The sequence below is a fragment of the Sander vitreus genome, chromosome 3 (genome assembly GCF_031162955.1).
Source record: "Sander vitreus isolate 19-12246 chromosome 3, sanVit1, whole genome shotgun sequence".
NCBI classification, from domain to species: Eukaryota; Metazoa; Chordata; class Actinopteri; order Perciformes; family Percidae; genus Sander; species Sander vitreus.
Genome location: NC_135857.1, coordinates 321,575 through 349,041, shown reverse-complemented (window position 1 = coordinate 349,041; position 27,467 = coordinate 321,575). Strand labels below are relative to the sequence as shown.

At 42.0% G+C, this 27,467-nt stretch overlaps 1 protein-coding gene across 1 annotated transcript; it reads right to left on the bottom strand.

The window, feature by feature from the left end:
- Positions 1–281: 281 nt before the first annotated feature.
- Positions 282–27,457, bottom strand: LOC144514234 (bridge-like lipid transfer protein family member 2). The gene is made up of 40 exons (XM_078245433.1): positions 27,172–27,457; positions 26,457–26,587; positions 26,128–26,254; positions 25,901–25,950; positions 25,623–25,764; positions 25,423–25,541; positions 25,227–25,287; positions 24,969–25,152; positions 23,865–23,988; positions 23,634–23,758; positions 23,464–23,531; positions 23,224–23,360; positions 22,810–22,928; positions 22,211–22,404; positions 21,775–22,072; positions 20,120–20,325; positions 18,993–20,043; positions 18,659–18,850; positions 15,346–15,548; positions 14,983–15,101; positions 14,658–14,881; positions 14,354–14,544; positions 14,091–14,190; positions 13,763–13,962; positions 13,376–13,673; positions 13,132–13,289; positions 12,305–12,511; positions 11,979–12,078; positions 11,689–11,871; positions 10,950–11,071; positions 10,705–10,860; positions 10,198–10,319; positions 9,933–10,113; positions 9,491–9,577; positions 8,817–8,927; positions 8,603–8,738; positions 8,151–8,275; positions 7,958–8,059; positions 3,165–3,299; positions 282–1,589 (listed from the first exon to the last, which is right to left on the bottom strand). Exons 2-40 carry the CDS (start codon positions 26,525–26,527, stop codon positions 1,404–1,406), a joined length of 6,714 nt encoding a protein of 2,237 aa, XP_078101559.1. The 5' UTR covers positions 26,528–26,587; positions 27,172–27,457; the 3' UTR covers positions 282–1,403.
- Between the last annotated feature and the right edge of the window lie 10 nt (positions 27,458–27,467).

Sequence of the window (27,467 nt, the reverse complement as noted above, 5' to 3'; positions counted from 1 at the left end):
ACAAAGAGAGACAGAGAGAGCGAGACAGAGATAGAGACAGAGAGAGTGAGACATAGAGAGACAGACAGAGAGAGAGATAGAGAGACAGATAGAGAGACACAGAGAGAGTGAGACATAGAGAGACAGAGAGCGAGACAGAGAGAGACAGAGAGAGAGAGAGAGCTGTCATCTGGAGCGGGGAGTGCTCATTCCGCTCCAGTTGAAGCTGTCAGATTAATGATCAATCCTCCCACAGACCTGCCCCTTTCAGTTTTTATTCCACACAAAAACCCAAACACCACTGAGAGACCAGAACACTTTTTATTGACAGATAAACAATAAGCCACAGAGCTGATAGAAATATGATCGCCATATGATCCGTTTAATTGAAATGCTCGGTGGTATTTCCTTCTTCTTAATAGAAATGTGACAGTAATAACAGGCTTAGCAGCACGGTTATACAGGCAATTCAACAGAAAACAACCGTGGGGTTACAAAAATATCAAAATACTTTGCATAAAAAGTGCTTTAGTAATAAAATTACAAAACATACACGGCTATTAGCTTAACTGCAACATATTTTCTTTTCTGTTTTTTGCCACAATACCATTAAACCACGTGTGACATTATACAACACATGACATTTTGTTTGCTGCTCTGTTTCTGATATATTGCACTGGGGTGACTTACAGTAAAACAGGCATCCATTAAAAGTAAAATAAAATAATTTGTGGGAAAAGGCCTTCCTGTCAGAGTGACACTCATACAGCCATGTATAATATCTTTAATTGATAAAACATATACTGATATATTTACTTATGGCATTTCAAAATTATTATTTCTTTATTTTTACAGCAGACAGCATTGAAGGTTCTCCCAGCTGACTCCTATTTCTTCTAGCAGAGTACAGTGTTCCTGAGCCAGCAGGAAAAGGTGCTCTCAGTCGCATGTATAGAAGCAGAGGAAACAGTAACAGTGAAGTGCTAGCTACACACTGAAAAACTTCCTCGCTACATTCAATGTAACGTAAGTGGTCATCATTCTGTGTATGAAATGCAGAGTGAGATTTTATTGGCACACAAATAAACAATATAATAATAGATATTTGGTCAAAATGGCACCCTGCTAAATCCTGGAGCTGTTTAAAGTTCCCTGCAGGGATTTTGGCCATAAACTCAAATCTGAAACACATCAAAAAATATTACTTTTAAGTTCAGCAGGCTCATATTATACAGTAAGGTATCCCCATAAACTATTTGAAATGCTCGACCATCCCCCTTTTTTATTGTGATCCACAAAGCCGGACTGATATTGGGACCCCTAAGAGGCAGTTTTTCCCTGATCCTCATACGGAGGGAGTGTGGCAGCTGCTGCAGTGGATCATCCAGCCCAGCTCGGCCTTGAATGTGCGAGTGTTTGTGGCTTCACTTGCGTCGACTGAAGATGCTCTTCTTGCTGGAGCTCTTGTCTGCGGTGCTGAGGCCGATGAGGAGCCGAGCCTTCTCGTCCTCCTCCTGTTGCTGCAGGCTGTTGTCCGACTTCCCTTCAGACACCTTCCCCCGCAGGTCTGAGCCTGAAGCCGGCTTCAGGCGCAGCTTCTCCTTTATCATCTGAGCAACCAGGAGCAAGAAGAACAAGTGCAGAAACACAGAACTTTTCAATGTCAGGGCAAATGTACAGTCATGTGAACAAATTAGGAAACCCATGCTAAAGTTGACTAAAAAGAGGAATAAAAAAAATCATCTTTTGGAAATTGATCTTAATGCCTTAATTAAAAAAAATGAGGAAAAATCCAATCTTTAAGGACACCAATTTTCTTTGTGAATGAATAATGTATTGTAAATAAATAAATGTTCTTCCTTAAAATACAGGGGACATAAGTCAGTACACCCCTATGTTAGATTCCCATAGAGGCAGGCAGACTTATTTTGAAAGGCCAGTTATTTCATGGATCCAGGATACTATGATCCTGATAAAGTTCCCTTGGCCTCCACATCACCACATACCCTTCACCATACCCCCACATCATCACATACCCTTCACCATACCCCCACATCATCACATACCCTTCACCATACCCCCCCCCATCATCACATACCCTTCATCATACCCCCACATCATCACATACCCTTCATCATACCCCCCCATCATCACATACCCTTCACCATACCCCCACATCATCACATACCCTTCACCATACCCCCCCATCATCACATACCCTTCACCATACCCCCCCCACCATCATCACATACCCTTCACCATACCCCCCCCCCTCATCACATACCCTTCACCATACCCCCCCATCATCACATACCCTTCACCATACTCCCCCCCTCATCACATACCCTTCACCATACCCCCTCATCATCACATACCCTTCACCATACCCCCCCATCATCACTTACCCTTCACCATACCCCCCCATCATCACATACCCTTCACCATACCTAGAGATTAACATGGTTGTATTTCAGTTAGCCTAACAGCTGGTTTGATTTGCATTGAGAGATGATTTTATGGAAAGTACCCCATGCCAATCTCTAGGTATGGTGAAGGGTATGTGATGATGTGGGGGTATGGTGAAGGGTATGTGATGATGTGGGGGTATGGTGAAGGGTATGTGATGATGTGGGGGTATGGTGAAGGGTATGTGATGATGTGGGGGTATGGTGAAGGGTATGTGGGGGCCAAGGGAACTTTATCAGGATCATAGTATCCTGGATCCATGAAATAACTGGCCTTTCAAAATAAAAGTCTGCCTGCCTCTATGGGAATCTAACATAGGGGTGTACTGACTTATGCCCCCTGTATTTTAAGGAAGAACATTTATTTATTTACGATACATTATTCATTCACAAAGAAAATTGGGGTCCTTAAAGGTTGGATTTTTCCTAATTTTTTTTAATTAAGGCATTAAGATCAATTTGCAAAAGATGATTTTTTTATTCCTCTTTTTAGTCAACTTTAGCATGGGTGTGCTAATTTGTTCACATGACTGTATGTTGTTTCTGCTCCTAGTCATTCTTGGTAATAGTAAATCGATTTAAACAATTGACAGCACACTGTCTGCAAGGAAGGATTATTTTTAAACTTCTGAAAGAAATGAACAATACATCAGGGTCACAGCATAATGTGGGTTAAAGCGGTGATCATTTGATAAGGAGAGGAGTCAAAATGTTGTGTACCTGTGCTACAAGTGCTTTCCGGCTGTCCCTTTTCACAGCCATGGCAAAGTCGAGCCACGTCCAGGTATTGTTATGGTACTCCAAACAGGGCAGAACCAGGTTCAGGTCCTTCCAGTCCACACTACTCTTCTCTCCCTGCAGAAGGGGGATTTAAATAAAGTCAAACATTAGTTCAACATTGAAAAAAAGTGAATTAAACCTACAATAACTGATGTTTTTTTGGTCTTTTGGACAGTTGCTTATTTACATACATCCAGCAGTTACGGAGCAATTATCATTTTCATTCATCTGGAGGTGTGTGTGTGCCACTCTCTTTTAGCTCTGTTTTTGGTCTCTGAGGGAAATATCTGGCTCTTACATGCTGCTAAATACATCAATATGTTCACCAACTAGTTACTAATATTGTCTGTCTGTTGTTTGGTGCTCAGCAGGTAGCGTGCAGTGGGTTTACCTTACTCATCTGTATATCTGTGTTTATATACTGTCTGTTTATATAAGGGTGTTTATTGTGTAAATGTTTGTTTTATTACCATTATTATTATTATAACTAATTCTATTTTTTCTATTTCTTATACTTTATGTATATTTTTCTCCTATGTCTACTTAATGTGTATTTGTGTTATTCTGATGGGTGTACTTTTTTTTTCTTTTGAGCTGCTGTAGCACAGGAATTTCCCCAGTGTGGGATTAATAACGTCTGTCTTATCTTTATTAGAGCTTTCTTTAGCTGAAAACAGCTACAATGAGAGTGGTGAGAGTGAACCACAACATGAAAGTTACAAACAAACAAAACCGAGCTGAGGGGAACTGCAGAGTCGGTGTCGGTGACACCTGTCACATATAGTAGACATCAGATACATTATACAGATATTGATTATAGCTGCTTGAACTAAGGGGTCTACATTAGGGCTGTCAGCATTAACGCGTTAATCGCGATGCGATTAAGGGCCGACCATATGATATGTCTGCACTTCTCTCTGATGCTCTGAAACAGACGTTACAGGCAACAGAAACATTGCTGCACGTGGCGCTAGTTAACACTATACTAGAGAGCAGCTAACGTTAGCCTACCGCTAGCTAGTAGCTGGATTAAACACGGTTAAAATGCTGACAGCTAACGCTAAACGGTGTAAAGTGTGACTGTGTTTTACTGTAGAGGATTCAACACCGGGATGTAACAATCTGCAGCTGCTGTTGTCGGAAAAACACAGACGGTGCGTTCATTGAAACTGGTAAACTACAGCCTCGTGGTGCATTCAAAGTTATTGTTAAATGTCCATTTCCCATCTGGTGGTTGTTTTTGTCCTTCAACAGCTATTTACTAGTGAAATAAGTTATTGTATTGACTCTAGATTCAAATGTGTGACTAGATTCACACATTTTTTCTTTTGTACAATTACAAATCTTAAAAAATCAACTTCATAAAGTAACTTTCTTTGCATTCATTTGATTCCCAATCAAGATATACTGGTAAGAATTTCTTTCCATTGTTAATATGGACTTAAAAACTGTTCTGAAATGCAAAATAGAATTTTAAACATGTGATAAAACATGCGATTAATCGCAATTAACTATATAGATTCAGCGATTAAAAAAATTAATCGCTTGACAGCCCTAGTCTACATACTATATCCACCTGCACATGAAGCTGATAAACACTAGCATTTTAATACCTACAGTATATTACATAATTATAATTTTATATCATCGAATTTTTATCTTTTGGTCGTGACACACTAACCCAATAATCGGCCGTCGGACAGTCTGGCGAGGTCAGTGACTCGAGGCCGTCAGCCTTCATTTTGGCTGATTTGACATGTATAATCAGCGGGGCGGGCACTGCCGGCAGTCGGACTCAATGACCCATCTGATTGGTGGAGAGCTAACCAGGAAACGGGGAGCGGGATGAGCGTGACTAGAGTCTCTCAAAATCTGACATTAATCTTTTAAACTGACCTTTGTTGATCTGAAATGAAGACAGATTCAACAACTGCACGGCCTGTTTCTCTCTTCAAATGTTTTCAGAAACACGTTTCGGTCAACTATTTTAGTCCAATATGAGATCAGATTCTGAACGAGCCGCCATGACAGTCTGGCTTTGAGTTTCTGGAGAAACCAGACCCACGTGACGCTTTCTTCCAATCAGCTGCCTGTTTTCATTTTTGGGCAACAATCCAGATTAGCGCCGCCTGCTGTTATGGAGACGTATTGCGTCTCGTCTCTTCGGTGTGTTCTGAGGAACTTTCTGGACCATCGGGGAGACTGATCAGTCACACTGGCTTTACTGCCGACAGTCGGCCGTCTGGTCGGTGTGTCAGGGCCTTTATTATATTTCTTTTTCTAACTCTAATTTTTTACTCTTAATCTAATTGTTATTCTTTATCGCACACTAGATGATGTTCACTGTCCCTTGTTTATAAAATAAATGAGCAAGTGATGATGAAGGAACAAACTAGAGCCCGACCAATGAAGGATTTTTAAGGCCGATATCAATACAAATATTTGTCGATTTAAAAATCCAATATCCCGATATATATTTTAAAAAATAATCCAGAAATGCGTAACAAAACATAAACAGATTTCCCTAACATTAGTTATTTGTAGTTATTTATGAGTCCTCACTAAAATAATATGATAATGCAGTTTAAAAATAAACTTGTTTGTTTTATTGTCTCAACAGAACAGAGGAACATCAAAATATATTAAAGTTCTGATAAATAAAAGGTCTAAAAATACAAAGATATGAAACTTAAAGGGTTAAACACGAGTGTAGCCAACAGGGAGGTTGTAGAGCGTCCTCTGATGGACAGACTACGCAACGCCAACACTCACTACATGGTTGAAGGGTGATTCGTCTGTTTTGATTTTTTAAATATTCATTTATCGACGACGCTGAAGTTGGCATCCGATTCGCAGCTTCTGATTCGGCAGTTAAGGGGAAATTTAAGGGGAACTTCAAGCTGTCTGATTCAGCAGGGAAACATAATTTACATTGCTACAAGTGACTGATCCACTGTTTTTGAACCTCTTACTGTATTGAATGAGTGTTAGTCATTACGGTAAATTATGAATTATGTCTAAAACACTTTTAGATTTGTAAAAGCTTTATTCTATTTGTGAAAATGCAAGAAAGGGAGATTTCACTGTTTTTTGCATATGTAGACCACATTAGACCAGGTCCAGATCCAAAACCACTACACCTAGACTTTTCAAATCTTCACAAATAGAATAAAGCTTTCACAAATCTAAGTGTGTTTTAGACATAATTCATAATTTACCGTAATGACTAACACTCATTCAATACAGTAAGAGGTTCAAAAAAACGGAGGATCAGTCACTTGTAGCAATGTAAATTATGTTTCCCTGCTGAATCGGACAGCTTGAAGTTCCCCTTAAATTTCCCCTTTTTTCCTGCCGAATCGGAATCAGATGCCAACTTCAGCGTCGTCATTTATCGGCCATTATAAATGCAGACACCGATAGTTTGGAAAATGCCTAATATCGGCCGATATATCGGTCGGGCTCTACAACAAACTACATACCTGCAAACTCAGAAGGGCTGAAAAAGGTGACACATCATCCCCCCCCCATAAATATTTAAAAAAGGAGCACCTTGTTCAATTCTATTTGTCTGTTCTGTATGTTCAAAAATATAAAACAATAAAAAGTTGATCTAAAAACAAAAAAAACAGGAGCACACAACGGCGACATCAAGAACGGCTTGTGTATTGCTGCAGCCACAGGGTCAAAATTAAATGATTTATTAAAAATGTAATAACAATAACTTATTTCACCAGTAAATTCCTGTTAAACTACAAAAACAACCACTGGATAGGAAAAGGGTATTTTACAATAACTGTGAATGCACCACGAGGCTGGCGAGGCGAGGTTGAGTCTGTGTTTTTCAGACAGCGGCAGCTACAGTCTGGTGTTAGAATCCTCTCCAGTGAAATACAGACACACTTTAAACCGTTTAGCTGTCAGCATTTTAACCGCGTTTACTCCAGCTGCTAGCTAACGGTAGGCTAATGTTACCTGCTGCTAAGTGTAGTGTTGACTAGCTAACAGTAGGCTAACGTTACCTGCTGCTAAGTGTAGTGTTGCCTAGCTAACAGTAGGCTAACGTTACCTGCTGCTAAGTGTAGTGTTGACTAGCTAACAGTAGGCTAACGTTACCTGCTGCTAAGTGTAGTGATGACTAGCTAACGGTAGGCTAACGTTAGCTGCTGCTAAGTGTAGTGTTGACTAGCTAACAGTAGGCTAATGTTAGCTGCTGTCAGGTGTAGTGTTGACTAGCGTCCTGTGCGGCGATGTTTCAGTTCCTCTAACGTCCGTTTTCGGAGCATCAGAGAGAAGCGCAGGCATTTAAGTGGCACCTAAATCAGGCACCGAAATCTGCGTTGCTATTCGGTCCGGTAGATAACGGTGGTTAAGGCACCAGTGCCGCATTAGCACCAGGTCTCGGACCCCCTCCCAAATAAAAACTCTTCGGATCTACATGATTCACGTGGATGACATTTTCCCATTCAAAACGGCGATTTTCGCCGAAAAGCAACTAGTTTGCAGGTATGAAACTATCATGCAATTGCTGCCAAAATAAAAAAAATATATAAAAGTGAATAGACAAAGTGTCAGGCAGCCAGGATTGTTTTGTATGAATGACCTGAGCTTAAAGGTTGAGGTATTGAGATAGAATATGACAGAATAATCATGTTTTTAGTCTTATTTGCATTCAAGGTCATTATCCGTAATAATTAACAGGGACAAAAAAAATAGAGAGCTCAGTAACCCACCTTATAGCTGACACAGAGGGGCACTTGGGGAATCTTGATGTAGATGAAGGAGTTGTTCATAGCAGCTCGCTCCTTCATCTTATCAATGTCATCAACAGGATGCTAGTGGGAGCAGATCATGAAATGCAATTACATTACCTTCATTTTTCTTATTCTTGACATCAGAGCACAAACAATCAGAAAGCACCAATACCTCTGGAGGTTTCCTAAAAGACCTCCTGACCCCCGCAGTGCGGTTCAGTCCCTGGGCGACACCTTTGGTGGGGCCCATAGCACCCATGGTGTCCTCTGACGACTGCCGAGGCTTAACAGGGATACCTGTGACACAGAGCACATCAGCACCATGGCCTCTGGGTGACTCGGCACCCTGCACCTTATACTCCCTCTGAGTCTCTCTAACACATATCTCAAGGACATATCCAACGTGACAGAGCCTTTTAATAGCTCAGAGGGATGACATAACACAGTAATAGGCTATTCGATACCACACACACACACACACACACACACACACACACACACACACGACAAAATGGAGACTATTGATCCGATAGGTATAGATTACAGGCTGGTGACCCCACAGAGACATTGAAGAGTGCTGCTCAGCCTACTGCTGTCATACTGCCACTGTTGACAACAACATACCTGTAGTAACCAATCTGAACTTGTCTTCCTCATCAGTGATCTCCTCCTCCTCAACATTTCTTCCTGGGAAGAAAAATCCCATCATCCTTTTGAAGAACTGGTACATCAGCTGGATGGTGAGAGGCACCACGTTCACCTAATGATGGAAACAATCACTCGCACAAAACACAATCCAAATGTTTCAGTGAATGTGGCGGGATGCAATGTTCTTTACCTCAAAGTGTTCCTTAACAGAGATTCCTCCCACAGGGGGGCGCACTTTACTGAAGATACGCAAAGCAAACTGGCGTCCTGACTGGCAGTTACTCTGAGGACGAAGTACAACCTAAAAAAGAAGAGGGACTCCATTTCATCCTCAGCGACATCACAGAACAAAGCTCTAGGTCGATTTTGTGTGACAATCATACTGTGATATTTAACAGCACGTATTATTGACGATATGAACACAGAATGGACAACACCACCGCGTTAGGTGAACTTGTAATGAGTCCTTGGTCACACATGCATCAATGAATCTTTGAGTGTGCATGCAACACTGAATATGACACACTGAAGAGCCACTGAGTGATCCCATCTGGACAAACAAGATGGAGTCAACACAGACGTTGAGTCTTGTCACTGTACGAGCACTGTACATACCCTCACACGCTGCACAGAGGAAACCAGGCAGAGAGTCATAAATATCACATATTGTAGGCTTTTTGGAAATTAACATTGACAACTTCAGAGTAGTCAGCATCAAAAGGGTGTTTTGCCATGGATGTCATTTCATGTTGTTTTATAACTAAAGTCTAAAACAATTTAAGTCAAATGAATGTGCCTTTTCATGTCGATAACTAACAAAAACCAAAAATAATAAGGTCACATAGATATGAGAGTCAAATGTACCTTGTATGCTGCATTTGGCAACAGGTTGTTCATTGTGAACCACCCTAACTCCAAAAGATGCTCCGCCGTGTCGTCAGACTTGTTCAGCTGTGGGATGAAAGTATTCAAAGTCATCAACATTTACCATCCCACAGTGATTAAGCATGATATTGGATGTGTCAGGAGTAACATATCATATGATAGTGTTGTAAAGAGAGTGTTATAATAGGATATGTTACATATTCCTGTTATCTTAGGATGGTTCTTGAATACAGAATGCTGGAAAAGGGTAAATAAGAGCTCCAGAAGGAGGCAGAGGGAATGCTTTTTGAAGTGCAAATCGTAAAAGAGAATATGAAAGAGGACAGATGATTTAGTGGGATATCAGGTACGTTTTCAGCTGCGGATGGAAGATAAGAAGCCACTCTGCTGTCCTGTATGCAGAACGTTCATCAGGGCTCACCTTACTGTACATAAATCTTTGCAGCTCCAACTCAGCAATGCCAAGCTGGCCATCCTCTTCGGTCAAACACCAGCGGGCCTGGGCAAAATAGATCTCTGTTCTTCTCACCACACTCACATCCTCCGGGGGCTTACGCAGCTCCAGCTTGTTTGCCCGTTGCAGCTGGAAGTCCTTAAAACACCTGAAAGATAGAGAATATATATTTACTTTGACCTGTGTGCCATATCGTCTCAGTATTGGATGTGAATAAGTGCTGATGTGAGACCTGATGAGAATGTTGAGCTCTTCACTCTTCATCTGCATGTCGTTCTTCTCCTGGTTCAGCTGGTTCTGCAGTCTTGTGTTGATCTCCATCAGTTCATCACCGCTCAGTTCCTCGGATTGTGCCTGCAGTAAAAAAATTTAAAATAAAAATAAAAAAATAAATCAGTATTTTTTTCCAGATCAACTCTCGGTTTTAAATAAAAGTGGCAATTTGGTGGCACAGTGGTTAGCATTGCTGCCTCACAGCTAGTAGGCACTGCAGAGTTGGATCCCTGGTCCGGGCAGGGCCTTTCTGTGTGGAGTTTGCATGTTCTCCCTGTGTTTGCGTGGGTTTCCGCTGGGTGTTCCAATTTCCTCCCACCATATAAGACATGCATGCTAGGTAACTATGACTACAGTTGACAATTAACCGGCTAGCTAACAATGGCACATTTACAGAAATGTTGATGAATGTGCATTTGTCCTCATAAATAAATAAAAAGAAGGAGTGAAGAACTATGTGACGCACCCTGATGTTGGAGTAAATCTGTTTCTCTAGGCGTCTAATCAGGGCAAGGTGCTGCCTAACAGCCTCCTGGAGGTGCAAGATGCTGCTGCGCTGCTCCTCAGGGTTACTAGAAATTTCCAGCTGGAAACGCACACGCTGCTTTTTCTCACTGTGTTCCTACAAGTCCAGTAGATAGAAAAACACAGAATAAGCAAAGATGAAAAATCGGTAAGGAGATGGGAAAGGTTTTATAAATTAAAGCCTACCTTGCGTCTGGGCTCCACGTGTAACAACAGGTTGTTGACAATATCCAGGATCATAGCGTACTGAACAGGGTTAGTGGATATCTCAAGATCATGGTGAATGAGGGTGAAGGTGTCCACAGCCCCTGTTAAATCAACAAAATAAAACTCTTAAAGGATTTAGTAAAAACAATAATGTCATCCCCCTCCCCACCCAAAATTGTTAATGAAATAGTCTATATCCACGACGTTCCACTTGTTCTGCCGGAAATTCCGCCAGATGTCACTCTATACAGTCGATGTCCGTCCCCTTCCTCTGTCTCTGTCTCTGTGTTGGCGTTCTAACCTCCGGTGGATTTGTGAGGACTATGGTTAACTGCTCCTCAGAGCTCTGCAGGGTAAATCCAGACAGCTAGCTAGACTATCTGTCCAATCTGAGTTTTCTGTTGCACGACTAAAACTACTTTTGAACGTACACACGTTCCACAAAAACAAGTTCCTTCCTGAGACTATTTTGTAGCGGCTGGTTCCACTTGGAGCTTAGCACCACCTAAGATGATTGTGATTGGTTTAAAGAAATGCCAGTAAACCAGAGCACGTTTTTCTACCATCGCGGAATGCTATGTGGACTACCCAGACCCTCCTCTGCAGCGCTGTGGAGGAAGGTCTGGCAATGTGAGACTAATGAAAACGTAGTAAGCTGCCCCTTTTACAATAACCCAGCATTCTTCTTTGAAGATTAAAGATGTACAGTATGACATACCAGCCTGTTTTTTCAGCAGGTCCTCTTTCTCGTGGTTATTCCTCAGCTCTGGCGGTTTGATCTGTGTGGCCAGCTCTGGGTTGATGTCGTGACTGTAACTGATGTAGTGCATCCGGCAGCTACAACGTGAGATGATACGCTGAACCTGCTGAGAATCATTCACCTGAGCTGGCTGGTTCCAGTCTACAGACAGAAAATTTAATTTAGACGTTGTGTGGTCAGTGTCCTACAATGCATTTTTTTCTCCATGTGGTAAGGAAGAACAATCCTGTGTTTGAGAAGTGATTTACCTGTAGTGGTGCTAACCATCCCTCCCACAGCCTGGCCACTCTCCATCAGCTCCAGCACTGAGTCTAGGTTGCGTTGCCTGTGCTCCTCTATGTTTTTAACCTGAACACAACATAGCATCAAAAGAAGCAAATCAGAGCGGGAAGAGCACTCCACACAGGTGAGTTAGTATAAAAGGCTTGGTTGTGATGTTGTAGTTAAATAGTTAGTATTTTCAAACCAGGTGTGTTATACAATACTACAGAGTTAGCCATGTTATTTATTATCTGAAATAAATTTACCCATCCATGCCTTTAAGATAGCTTAATGTAACTAGAGCTGTGCTTACCTCCAGCCACAACTGTCTGTCCTCTTGCTCATATGGGTTGGGCTCCATGGTGGCAAAGTACTGCATGCCATCCAGCAGACAGGTCCAGGTGGTTTTCTGCTTCAGGGTGTCATTGTACCAGGATGGGTGGTGCTCACACTGAAGCAGCTGAGCCTTTGCTGCAGACACCAACACACAGCCTGCAGTCTCTGTGCCACGCAACATCATCTGGGTAAAGCAAAGAACAAAAGAACAACCAGATTGACCTGCATGAAACCAGCATTTGGAGAAAATCTTGATTAGAATCTCTTCTTTCAAGGTCAAAGAATACATTTTTGAGTTAAAACGAAAGCTTTCGGGATGTGCTATACTTTCTTAAGTTGGTGAAAATAAGACTCCGTCTCTCCAAGAATAATAATATTATGGTAATTATTTGTCTTGTCTTAATTTAACTTAACTTAATAATTAATAAGTAAGTGGTGATGACGAGTTGTGTGTGTGTGTGTGTGTGTGTGTGTGTGTGGGGGGGGGGGTTCAGATGGCACATTATAAAAGGCGATTGTATTTGTCTTAGATGCAAATGTTGTATAATCCTGCAAAACCCAATAAAAAAAGAAAAGGAAAAACATCATGATACCAACAGAACTGGAGTAAACAAGCTTTTCAAAGTGACATTCAGTAGGAATTTGCATGACCTTGCAACAAGGAAAACGAAGCAACTCCTAGAAACAACTACAATTACCGCCTTGCGGTTGTATGCCTTGGCCTCTCGTTCACGAGAATGGGACGAACGGACAGACAACCTGTAGACATAATGCTGCTACAGGGATAAAAATCAAGGCAGCTACCTGACAGTTGACTAACTCGATAAACCAGTTGCGGTTATAGACATCGTCGGTCTGACAGGCTGCAATGCCACACAGCTGGTCGCTGACACCTGAATCCTCCTCTGAAAACACCACAAACTTGTCTGTTTCCTCAATCAGCTTCTGGAGCATTGATGTTCCTAAAAAATGAAGTGGAAAAGAAAGAGGTTAGTGGGTCTTAAAAGACTCTGCTGTTGTCTTTTGCTTTGTAAAGCTATTTCCTCACCTTCATTTTGACTTTTTTCTGCTCGACTGACGGTGGGCATAGCTGGTGTGGTCGTGGCTGTGGGGGGAGAGTAGTTGGAAGGAGAGCGTTTGAGCTTCTTGGTCAGCAGCTGTGTGTCGATCCTCAGACCCTTTAAAGCTTCAGTAGAGAGATTTCTCTTCAGCACAGACGCCTTTTTATACCCGTCATACAGCCCAAAGGCTATGTTCCTGTTAGTGGTAGTCCAAGAAGCACGCAGGTCCACCAGGCGCAGTTTGTGAGCGTAAGAGGCATTAGTTTCGTCCGTCTGGTTCACCTCCTGTCAGAAATATAAAAAAAAAAAGCTTGATTATGAATTCACTGACAGTGAAGAACAAGCTATTACTGCAGCTACCTCTGGGCTTTTACCTCCTCCATGCGGTTGCTCTGTCGCTGGTAGCTCAGGGAGGACAGGCTGAGCAGGTGAGTCTTCTTCACCTGAGCGTTGATCTGGTGGTCGGCTGTCTCATCCCAGGTGGAGGCCATCAGGTGAACCGTCACCTGAGACAGCTCACTAACCATCTGAGTCACATTCCATTCAGAGATCAGCCTCCTCATCACAGTGCCAGCTGAAAGACCATATAAAACACACACACATGCATCAAACTACTTCATGTTCTGTTGGGAGACTAAATGAAGACATCTGTATGTATGAATTATTCGTTTGTCTTGAATGATATCATGCAAATGCCTGTACCCTGTGGAATAAGTCTCTGTGCCCCTCGAGTGAAGACGTGGCCTTTGTTGCACTCCACTTGGATACCTCTCTGCTGGGCGAAGGAGGCCCAGTAATGCACCTGAATGACACACAGTATTAAGACATTTATACATATGGTAGATATTAGTAAATTATCTGTCAAAAATCAAGGTACATACTGTACTGTTGTAGACTTTATGGTAAAAACATAAAGCAGATTTTTAGTGGACTATTGCTGGAAGGCAGCCTAGAAAAACACATACTTGTAGTTGTGGGAATGCAGCTGTGTAGGACATCTGTTTGTAGTGCTGACCCAGCTTCTTGCGGATAGGCCTGAGGCTGTGGAAGAGCTTGCCTCTGCAGATAGGTCGAGATACACCCGTCCATGTGGCCCAGAAGTTCTGCATCCAACGCAGAGTGCTGCTGTACAGCAGGATTCTCGGCTGGGAGGGTTCTACAAAGAAAAGAATATATAGTTCACTACAGCAAAATACATTTATGATACTGGTTTTCAAGGGCAGTGGGCTTATTTTAGCTAGATGGAATATCTAACAGAGTTGTGCGTACCTGTGCCACAGTGCTGGTTCAGGTCCATGGTAATGGATGGGTTGAGGTTCTCAGAGCGAAAGGCTCTGTAGGAGTCATGAGGTTGTCCTGAGGTCACGTCTGCAACGTTCTCCGCACAGCAGATCATTACAGCATGGTGGTCGTGGGGGTTGCCATGGCAAAGCCATTGGAGGTCAATGGTCATACATAGATTGGGCAGGTGTAGAAAACAGATATCATCATACCTAGAATGGAAGAAAGGCACTTGTATTACTGAAAGATTCTCTACGAATATAGTTACAAGTTGCATTTAACGGCTATTTTCTACTCTGATGCATCCACTTACTTTGATGCTGTCCTGACATTTACATCCAAATCTCCTTTAAAAACAAACTGCCCAGGGTTCCAGTCAAAGTTCAGCTTATTCCACTCCCAGTGCAGGTTTTCTGTAGTGTTGTAAGGGTCCTGTAAGAATGCAAGAATCATCTTTATATTACATTTGGTGATTCATTTTGTTTTACATCACAAAGCTCTGAGGGTGCAGTATATGCCATGAAACATACACCCAGTGACACACTTGTCACACTTGTAAATGCCAACTGATACAAAGTTATTGATTCGTCACAAACATAACTCTGCTAAACATCTTACTGTGCAGATCTACAGGAGGTTCACAACAGTTGAGTTTGTTAGGTGTACTTTGGTTTACCTCCGTAGCCAGCTGATGAAGATTGGCCTGTTCAATGTCCATAACCCAGTGCCCATGCAGAAGGAGACGACTTTTGTCCCACCAGGCCAGAAGAGGTGAGGGATCAACTGTGGGTTTGGTCAGCAGGTCAACGGACTGGCCAATCAAAGTCCAGGCAGGGTCCCAACATGGCCCCCACACAATAGTGTACAGAGAGATGTTCGCTGCATAAAGAAAATATTCAGTGAGAGATATTAACTTACAAAGAGTAAATCTCACATTACCCAACAGTAAGTAAGACAAGTAAGCACAACTGGGGCTAAATGATGTTCATGACTGTATGCCTTGATTTTAGGAAACAAAATAATTTTATTTCTCTTTTGCACAAGAATGCAGAGTGAGAGAGTGACAGCTGCTACAACGTTTTTCATATAACGTATTACTGCTTTTCTACTGCGGGGAGAAGCAATAACACTCAAGCAACCTTCATACTTTCCTCTCTTATACTGGGCTTAGCCATTTTACTACATTTATTGTTACGCATAAGCAGGGTTTCTCTCTTCCTTTGTGCCTGCAGATCAGGGTGGGAAATTAGCATACGCCACCAGCAGGTGACGGGTGACTTTGCCTTGTATACCAGCCACAGTGGCGGGTGGATTGTAAAAATTCCTTGTAACAGATTGGACAGCTTTTGTCAAAGAATACTGTTGCTAAGAAACAATGCACAACGCTTAGAGGAGTCGCTTCATAATAAAAACATTCAAATACCAAAATAACGGAGGACTTTTATTGTGAAGAACTTATAGGAAATGAAACCGTTCACAGCCGGGGCTTTGACCACACATATTTCCGTCAACTCCAGACTTTTGTCAAGTAGTTTTCAGCGATCGTCTGTGACACCATGTAGCTGAGCTGAGGTACAGACGAAACGAAAATTATCGGTTAAAAACGTGGTGACATATCCCCGGTGTTAAGAGGCCCGCCGCGGAGTCAGCAGTAGCTATGAATGTACTCTGTTAAGGGCGAAGTAAAGAAAAAGAGAAGGTAGCCTACTTTTTGAACAAGTGGCGCATTGACAAAACATACAGCGAAAGACCGTGCACAACATTTCAGACCGTCCTGTCAACCTGTATTAAACATCAATGTACGCTTTAACGATTTTTCAGTCGCTGAAAGCTGCTGCTGTTTTAATCCTGTCGGCTCTGCTGCTCAGTTCCACACACACCCACACACCAACACACGGTGGACGCAGGAAAAAACGGAGATGAGATGTACACGACGACCTAAATTGAGGACAGCTACGCTCGTTATTGTAAGTGCAATGAGAAGTTAAAGTCCAATAAGTACTTTATCAAACCGTATGAATGTATGTCCCAGGCCAGGATAGGAAATGAACTAACAATGTAAAGATCAACAAGCCACTGACAGAAATGTTCAAATTTGATTCATTCATTCAATAAATTATTATTTTTTTGTCTTAAATCCACCAGCCATTTTCATATTATACCAACATTTGCAGCATCCTGAGCCTTTTGGTAAGGTTACTCAGCCCAGAGTAGTTTTATTTTCCCCAAAACAAGTTTTATTTTTATTTTTAAAGAATTATTCAAAAAAGCAACTTTCACTGTCTCCTGCAACTTCATTGCAACAAAAATACAAAAGACATCGCAACTTTTATCGCAACTTTTTACAAAAGCCGCAACTATCTCAGAAAAAGGCTGTGAAATCCTGGAGGGACTGATTAATAATATGTTACTGAGAGATGAGTCAATAGTTTCTTTGTTCATTAAACATGTAGGCCTACAATTGAAAAATTTAATAGAAAAAACTGTAGAATATAGGGCTGTCAAACGATTTATTTTATTTATTTTTTTTTAAATCGCGATTAATCACATGTTTTATCACATGATTAAAATTCTATTATTTTGCATTTCAGAACAGTTTTTAAGTCCATATTAACAATGAAAGCCATTCTTACCAGTGGATCTTGATTGGGAATCAAATGAATGCAAAGAAAGTGACTTTATGATTTTAAGATTTGTATTTGTTATTATTTATTTACTGTAAACAAAAGAAAAATGTGTGACTCTGTCATTATTGCCCAATTCCTCCAAGTACCTAACTAAAAAACTAAAAATCCCTATCCTTACCAGAGTCAATCTAGTGTTTAGTAACTCCTAAATAATGTTGATTCCTCACTGACGTCCAGTGATCAGCAGTTAATGAGACAGCGTTTGCAGCACTCTGCAGCAGTTCCAGTGTGGCTGCTTTCTCCGTGTTGTACAGGCTGTGTATCCGTGAAAACTACTGTCCCCCTCGACGGCCATGAGACGGGTCAGAACATACCAACCGTAGTAGGTCTTTAAGACCCGAGTCCTCTACGGTGCTGACAGGTCTGCAGTTAGTTACCACCCGTTTCGCAAGAGCTGTAGTAATTTTTTGGGATTTGGTTTCATCCACAGGTCGGGGAGTAGCACTCTCCAAAATACTGCTTAGCCTGAGTGGGTAGCATGCCAGCGGGTAGCATCACGTTAACTGTACTACTATGCTTAGCTCCGTAGCTGGTAGCTCAAGCTTGACGTGCTTCGTGATATTTTAATTCAGCTTTACGCAACGTGCATATGGTTTAGACTTGTCTACGAGCCATCCGGGAGTTTTGGAAAATAAAAAGCTCCATTCAGAGTTATTGCTGCTGTGTTTCTCCATCATGCTGCAGCCTGCAGCAGCAGGATGTGTTAGGAGGAAGTGGCAGCTTGATGAGAAGTAACGGTGCTGCAAAGGGTCAAAATAGTAGCTGTTAGGCCCCACGCCAAGCCCAGTGACGTGTAAAATAAATTAATAAATGCCGGCATGCGATTAAAAAAAATTAATTGCATCGCACCTTAATCGCATTGTGATTAACACGTTAACGCTGACAGCCCTAGTAGAATATGACCAAACACAATTTTCCCATGGTCTCGCAGGCTTTTTTTCACATCACTTTTTATTTGCCTATATTAATCAAATATGTATTAATAATAATAAAAATAATGTATTAAAGCAATTCAAAATATGCTAGTGCACTTTCTTTTATAAATTAGAATTCTGGAAAAAGTGGCTGGTAAAAAATATAAGTGGCTGGTAAAATTCAAAAAAGTTCATTTCCCACCCTGCTGCAAATGCTTACTTCAGCTTTTTAACCTCTGTTTTGGTCACATGAATGGATACTGTATATTCAAAAACTGTGACTGGGCAGGCACAATGACGAGCTGTGTACATCCAACAGGAACGGATTAACAAACTGAGGATTGTGCTTGTAGAACAGAATGGTAACAGCATGATTCCCATAACTCACATTTGAAATCATAGTAGAACTTGAGTGGTGGCATATTCCTGTGGACCGTCACATCTCCCCATGGTGGACCAAGTTGGACAATCTCTTTGCGATGAGCCCTGGCCTGCCCATCCTGCTCTGTCCCAATCAGACGTCCTGACAGATCCCAGTCCCGGATCTCAAACAGGTAGCGAGGGTAATCCCGAATTCTCACTGGCACAGTGGAAAGACAAATTATTTTTGTAGAAGTAAGCTAAAACTGTGAGGCCTTTATTTACATGTCATTTCCAATTTAGTCTCATCAGAATCATGTCTTATATCTACAATTTGATGTTGTACATTTTCATCAACTTACCCAAAAATGCAGCCAGTTTAAACTTGACAGCGCGGCACCACTGGACCACCAAAGGGAGTCCATCTCTGGGGAAGGGACTGATCCTGTCGATGTCCCTCAGCTGCTCTCTCACCTTCTCTGGCCCATGAAGAGAGTGATCAGCCAGGGCTACTATCTCCAAGTCTGACACAGTCCAGGTCAGCAGAGACTTCCTCATGGGTGTGTTGGCGTAGAGGCGGCGGGAGCGCTGGATGTAGATCTCAATGTGCTTTTTCTCCAGGGAACTATACAGCTCTTCAATCTTTCTGGCGGGGAGAAGTTCTCCATGCTGCTTGCGCAGATCTGCCACCTTCTTATCCAGAAGCTGAAGACGCTTTGCACTTTCCTTACTCTCATCCTTCATAAGCTCATAGTTGTCTCGCAGCTTGATTTCAAAGATGTCATCCAGGAAGACAAACGAGAACAGGCTGATTTTGAACACGAGGTCAGGAGGCAGACGTTGGACGGCGGTGGCTTGGCTTGGGGAGCGATGCAGAGTCTTTAGCCACTTCTGCACACTGATGGCCATGTCAAAGGTGTTTGAGAAGTCGTACTGGTAGGGGAACTCGACAGCCAGAGAGGGGCAAGTGAGGACCCAGACACGGTTGTGAGGAGTGGAGAGGAAGGGGAATGTGTCTCTGTGCAACTGCATCTCAGTCAGCTCTGCCTGCATTTCAACATCTAGACCTTTAAAGGTGACGATGTTGTTGCCATCAAAGTTAAAGATCATGGAGGGTGAACGAATGTGCACGGAACCAGTATGCTTGGAGACTGCAAGAGCTTCTGTCTGCAGGAGAATGTAGTTCTGCTCACTAACATGGGCTATCAGACGAGTGCAGGCCAGTTCAACACGCACACACAGCTCTCTACTCTGGCCTGAAGTGATTTCACTCTCCATAGGTTTGACTGGACTGTCCTCTCCTTTCTCTCCGCAGAGCATACGCCAACAAGCCTGAGCTTCACTCATGTGCTGATATAAGACCATGTGGTCGGATGGCGTCCATTCCACAGTGAGCTCCTCTTCACATTGAACCTGATTAAAAAACAGGAATATTGACACAAGAGATTCATTCTGTCCAGAGAGATAAAACTGATGGAGATCTGATTACCTGTAAGGTGGGGGTGGTGATGTAATAAGAAAAGGCTATCCTGGTGAGTTTGAGCACAGGGTTGTGGGTTTGGGAGGCGGGGCAACATGACTCCATGTTCTCTGTGATTGCTTTAATGGCTGACAAGCTAACACCTTGAAGAGACACCGTGGAGCTCTCTGCAGAGCTCTGGACTTCGACACTGTCCATCCGCAAAGACACGGCTCCTAAAGAGAACACAAGGAAATAAAAGATGATAATCAAAAGATGATGATAGTGACTGATGACTGAAGAGCAGAGAATTTTGTGTACGCTGTGGTCTTCAGCGATAATGAAGATGCAATCGGGACATTTCTAAGAAGAAGGCCTGTTACTTTTTGGCCAAGCTCTAAAACGTATTGCTGCAATACTTCTGGCCATTTGTTTTCTTTCCTCTGACCAATGTATTTGTCATGTTTATGATGATTGATTGACAACATCGCAGAGGTATAGGGTGGCAACTAGTGATTACTTTTGCTAACATTTTCTTTCTTGATTGTTTGACCGAATAAAATGTCAGAAAATAATGAAAAATGCTGATCACAGATTACCCAAGGCCCAAGATTACGTCTTCAAATACATACTTTTGTTCAACTAATAATCCAAAACCCAAAGAGATTCAGTTTATGGTCACGTGAGACAACAAAAAGATCAAGTGCTTATTAATGGTTGACATTTTCTTCTTGAAAATGACTTGTACAATTTTTAAAATAGTTGTTGATGCATTTTCTGTCAATCACAATCTATTAATTGAAAAATCGTTTGAGTTCCACAGAAATCACATCTACAGGTATACTATAGGTACACTATAAATTAGTGCTGTCAAACGATTAAAATATTTAATCGCGATTAAACGCATTAATGTCACAGTTAACTCACAATTAATCGCACATTTTTATCTATTCTAAATGTCCCTAGATTTCTTTTTGTCCCATTATTTTTTCTCATTTTAATGCTCTTATCATCATGGAAAAGTGGATCGGCTTGCTTTGTGCTTTTGTCGCCTGGCTTTGACGAGGGGGCGGAGAATTGGCATCAGCTGCATGCTTGGCCATCAGCTGCGTGCTTGGCCATCAGCTGCGTGCTTGGTCATCAGCTGCGTGCTTGGCCATCAGCTGCGTGCTTGGCCATCAGCTGCGTGCTTGGCCATGAGCTGCGTGCTTGGTCATCAGCTGCGTGCTTGGTCATCAGCTGCGTGCTTGGCCATGAGCTGCGTGCTTGGTCATCAGCTGCGTGCTTGGCCATGAGCTGCGTGCTTGGTCATCAGCTGTGTGCTTGGCCATGAGCTGCATGCTTGGTCATGAGCTGCATGCTTGGCCATGAGCTGCATGCTTGGCGTGCCCGTTGTTTGGTTTCTGGTCTAGCTAGATCCGGTGTGGTGTTGTAGTTTTTCTCACGTTACTAGTTGTTGCAACAGCATGTGAAAAAAAACTATAAAGTTTGCTAGGCCAAAAAGAACATTAATCTCACGATAAAAAAATGTATGCCGTTAAAATGGGTTTGCGTTAACACCGTTAATAACGCATTTAACTGACAGCATTACTATAAATATATCCTTAACAGTACAGTTTATGTCCCACGTCGTGAATTACTGAAACAAGCCATGCAACATTCTTGCATATTCTGAAATATCTTACCTGCTAGATTAGACAGTGTGAACACATTAACATCTTCCAGACAACAGTCCAGTTTGAACAGCAGCTGTAGTTGTGAGGAGGGGATATGGTGAACAGTATCGTCACTAGGGGGAGACACTGAGGCCACATCTGGCAGCTGTGGCCCCGTATCACAAGGAACACAGATGACAGACAGCAGGCGAGACAGACACAGTGCACAGGTCTCTGAGAGCTCCACTTGAAGCCCTTTCAGACTGGACTCCACGTTTAAACTAGGAGACTGGGTACTCAACTCCATGTGGGGTCGGTTGAAACTCCCCTGGAGAGATGAGATTAAAAGTGCACAAACATTAGCAGTCGATTATGCCAATAAAAAATCTAACTAACTTGTTAAATAAAAGCGGAAATCAATCATTAAACATACAATAAAAGAAGTTATACTACTTTGTGCTCCTACCTGAAGAGTGAGCGAGTCTAAAATGAGCGCTTCTCCCCACACATGTTTACCAGGAGGGTGGGGTGCTTGTTGGATATGAGACCCCTGACCCACTCTCCACCAGAAGTTGTCCAGGGACAGTGAGGCACGCCGGTGCACACTCTGGGAGCCTGTGCTCTCAGTGTCAACTTTAATGTCAAGAAGATGCTGCAGTTCTACAAATACAGGAGAGCATCATAAAACATTATTTTGAGGAAATACATTCAGAGTTGCTGCAGCATAGAGATTTCAGTTCTAAGGAGTACAAGTTAATGTGTAATGTTTAAAGGGCACTCTAAGAACAGAGCTTATCTAATCTACTTTGGCACGTTTGGAAAGGAATTGAGCCAAAAGTTGCTGACAGAATAAAATGTTTTACTGAAGGAAAATGTGTTGTAACAATAGTGCAGGACTTGCACATGGTGTGAAGTAATAACATTAAGTGCTGTTGCTTGGCACAGGGTGTTGAGGCTATACTTTAACGCAACAGTGTCCTCATTTCACTTTGAAGCAATAACATCATATGACGTTCACCTGCCTTTCTCTGTGCACATGTGCGGCATGTGAAAGACCTACAGTACCTGCACTGGCAGAGAGGAAGCCTAGAGCAAAAGGCGTTGTGTCTCCCAGCTGAACAGACACATTAACGTTGGACACGGACGAGGTGAACATCACAGGAGCATCTAGGTGGGGGAGGCGCCTGAGGAAAAGGAGGGTGGGCAAATAATCTAATGGACTACACCACACAATAACGTCATGGAACAACACCATACAGAATGAGTGATGCGCAAACACAAACATGAATAAGGACGAGAAGACAGAAAAAAGGCATTAGAAGATTTGTTTTTAAATCGCAGCGGGTGACTTCTCAGACAAAACACAGATCCAATCATTCCAGTAACTTTTGGAGATGTCACAGGAAGTGTGTGTGTGTTAACCTGGGTATTAACTACCATTCAGCAATCTAAACCTTTGATTTCCCTTTTGCAACTTGCCTTTTTCTATGTGCTGCCTTCCTGTGGATTAGCTGTTCCCATGGAAATAGATTTAGCCAATGGGAGAACTCCTGGTGACGGTAGTGGATGATGCAAGTGTTGACCGTGAATGCCCCCGAGATGTCAACTGATGTAACCTAAATTTAGAAAAACATAAAAAGGCAAAGTCAAAATAATGTCAAATATGAGTCATAGATTTAAGAAGCTTTGCTCTTGTTATGTGACCATCATCTTCCTCACCTGCAGTGCTGTCTTCAGCGTGTTCACACACAGGATTCTTTGCCTACTTTGTGAGAGGAGAAGTCCATCTGCCAGTTTAAAAAAAATAAACAACCACAATGTGTTATTCGTAGCGTTCTCCTTCGTCCAACCCTCTGTGCATTGCGTCTGGCACCCAGCTGTCCACTAACCCTCTAGAAGGAGCTCCAGGCTGCTGTGGGGAAAGCTCAGCTCAGGAGTGAAGCTTTTAAGAGGAAGCTGCTCATCGTCATGTCCATAGCTGACTTTTAAAGACTTCAGAGTCCAGTTCAGGTGTCTGTGCGGACAGGAAAAAGAGCCGTACAATGTTTAAATCAATAGGTCATTCAAAAGGGAATCAAATTGAGCAAAACAACAAGTGTCTATATAAAATGTTCGCTCACCTTTTCTGGCTGTGCATGGACAGAGTAACATTTGTATTATCAAATTCCACATTGACCTTGTGGGGAACCAGCCGATGAAACCGCTCCAACGTCTCAGTATGGATGAACTCAATCTTTTCACACTCTGAAAGGAAACCATACTAATGCAATTCAATCAAAAGATTATGTATGATACCATTAAAAAATGTCAAGACTGCCACAGCTAAATATTCTGTTAAATAGTTGTAGAAACAAAAAATAAGCCTATACAAAAAGCATGTACTAAACACAATCACATTTTGGTTTAATAAACATTTTCTGCATGGTGCACATTGTCTAGGTCTACTCTAAAGCATGTGTATTATACATAACTTTTGAGCTATCTGTCTGATAACCTAAGAATATGTAAACCAATATGTCACTTCCTATTTTTCCCCCAGTTTTTAGTGTGTATTAATAGGCAAAACATCCTGTGCTACAGGGAATCCAGTTTTAACAACACATTTCTTTAATTTGTCATTCAGTGAATGAATCCCCCAAAAGACCTGCAGATGTACAAAGAGATAATGAAAATAATGAAAAAACACAGGAGGTATGGTATGTTTTTTTGTTTTTTTAAATAATTGCATAACTTATGCGTTGGTAGTTTAAACTTGAAATCTATTTATCATGAAGCATGTGGACATTTCAGGCACCTACAGAGGTCAATAAAGCTCAATGATGTGACCTTGTCCTCATTTTCTTGCTGCTTAGCAGAACAGCCAAAAATATCATAGATAACCCAGATCATCCAGGTGTTTTAGAACAAGCAGAAGCTCACTGATGTAAAGCCAGTAGAAAACAACTATTAGTGCCGCCACGGTTAACATTCTGGCTACTTGTTGTGAGTGCACAAGTACAGAGAACTCGCTTGGGCTATAAAGGACAAATACAGCCAATAGTTGGACTAGCTGTGCTTTAGAAACTGGTTATACAAGTTGGCATGCCCCTACTCACACAATCAACCCAACTTTCCAGAAGTGAGATGAACATCCAAAGGATGATTGGTCATTGCTATCGCTAGTTTGTTAAATTATTCTAACAATCATTTTGACATTTCAGAGATTATACTTTGCATTTGCTCACCAGATGCATCCTGAATGCCTTTTTTGTGGGACTGGGGAAGCAGGAGTTGGCTGAGAAATAGTCCCTCATGCAGCTCTGCTATAAGTGTCCTCACATTCAGGGACAGACACCCTGGCTTCATCTCTGGTAGGCTCACATCTCCAGACAGCAGCAGGCTCAGGGCCACTTCAGCCAAACATATATCCTACAATGGAGAGCATGTTAGTCACACACATTAAATCACTAGTTTTCTGTTTCAGGGAAAATAGAACAACGTACCAACTGACTGCTTTTAAGCACTTTACTGCTTAGCTGCCCGGCTGAGAAGTCCCACACCAGCCTGTAATGAAAGATTGAAAGTTAATAACATTGTAGCACGATCCTTATTTACTTTTTTTCAATCAAATGTAATAGTTAAATCAGATCGATGGCAGACCGAAATAACAGATAGACAGAGTGGGTACTGCGTAGTTACCTTTTACTTTGGTGGTCAAGTAACAAGGTGACTCCTGTAACGGTCATGTGCCATAGAGACTCTGACAGTCCCATGTTCAGTACCATCACATTGATCGAGCTGATGTGGAACGACAGCAGCTGAAAACACAAGATAAGAAGAAGTGAGATACTTTCTACAAATCAGTTTAGCAAAAGATTTACTAAGGTGAGGCTCCATACTTGTGACAGAAAGCGTAGGGTTGTGGGGCTGACTGAAATCTTCCCAGACTTTTTTCCATGGCTCTTCTTCACCAAAGGTCTGAGTGGTGCTTGCAAGTCAAACCTAACTCTGGTTTCGCCAACACACAATGCCAGGTATCTCCTGAAACACAAACATGCAGTTAGCTGTCTCACATAACAGAATTAAGAATTTTCATATATTAGGGTTTCAAATCTAGATTTGCTTGGTGAAAGATTGTATCTCAAACTAGCCACCTGACAAAAATGTGACTACTTACGGCAAATCCTGGTTTAGAAGTTTACTTGAAATCCATATTCTGTCAATTTCCTGTCATAAAAACAGCCATTCACTGTTATGGTATAGTAAGTCAAAAAGGACCCATGACATATGTTAGGACAGTTAACAAAACAAATAAAATGTGTCCTGGCAATTACTGAGCCAAACATGTACACCTGAAAGAGACACTGAATGAGCTCACTACATAAATGTCGTGTAACATCTTACCAGAGTATGCTGGGGGTGAAACTGGATACTAACTCCTTGGACAGAAAACAACCCGACTGATTTGATCTTTAGATCAGCATTGAGTGCAGTCTGGAAGAATCGAACAGCCAGGGTGCATATGAGCCACCTAGAAGCAAAAGACAAAAGCAGACATCTTCGATTTTGCAAATAGTTGTTCATAAAGAAAATATCTGATATAATCTAAGGGATTTCCCTTAGATTATATCAGATATTTTCAAGGACACTCTGGGTTTAAATCTTAGTTAAACTAAATGTTGCCTACAGAGTATCATTTGCAATCAGATATAATGTAGAAACACATTTCTCACCTGAAAATGACACATAACAACACAATCCCAAGCAGAAGGATTAGCAGGAAGGATATCAGCAAGAGAGACATTGTGTCCAAAATTGTTCACACCCAAATCTCGGACATGAGCGGCTGCTCCTCTATCAGCTTCTGTCAAAGAGGAAGAGATGCACACCTCACATTCAGGTGCTTATAGCTAACTACAGTATAGGTGTGACTGATTGGTTGCTAGAAAACAACAATCACTAACTTGTCCATCACTGTAACAGGCTGAGGCAACATTCGCTATGCAGATTCATGAACGTTAGTTGTGTGTTTTTCAGCTAACAGTAACAGCTAGCCTCACAGTGCTAACACTGCTAATTACAAGTGTAGTTACAACCCGAACATGAAATAGCACGTAATGTGAGCTAAACTTTATCACTTAACAGTGTGTGAAACCGTTAACGTTAGCTACCTAAACTAAGTCCTTGTTAACTACACACCAGTGGCAAAACAGTGGCTAATTGTTGGGTAGCAGCGTTAGCCCAAAGTAATGAAACATGAAATAGTTCAAGACGTTTGTCGCCGCGTCATCCAAAAATCAGTAGGAATCTGTGCTAGCATTGTAGCAAGCTAACGCTACAGCTAATTTAGCTAGCATAGCTGCGAGACAGGTAGCTACACAACTTAGCATTCTTCTTGGTAACTACTGTAGATGTATTTGGCTTCCGTTAATCGTCAAGGTTACTTACCCTGACATATTCACAGTACTGTGTTTTCGCTGCAAGGAGCAGTTTCATCTGACAGTTAACTCTTTGCTCAGACACACTCTAGCCTGGTCCGCCCTGCTGGAGCTGGAGCTACAACTGTGACTGACGTTAGAGGGAGAGCAGCTGGAGCACCGCCAACAAAATACTGTTCAAGTAAATATTAATTTGTAACTGCATTCAAACAAAGGCTTATTCATCAGCTCACCTCCAGAGAGAGAGAGAGAGAGAGAGAGAGAGAGAGAGAGAGAGAGAGAGAGAGACACACACACACACTTCAG

Bases quoted from the DNA above. Each gene is read 5' to 3' on its own strand.
- LOC144514234 (XM_078245433.1), bottom strand. From the start codon at position 26,527: ATGTCTCTCTTGCTGATATCCTTCCTGCTAATCCTTCTGCTTGGGATT. The intron at 23,532-23,633 runs GTTAGTGGACAG...TTAAACTGGCAG, and splicing joins CCTGGAGCTCCTTCTAGAGG to ATGGACTTCTCCTCTCACAA. The intron at 10,320-10,704 runs GTGCGTCACATA...TTTTTACTGCAG, and splicing joins AGATTTACTCCAACATCAGG to GCACAATCCGAGGAACTGAG.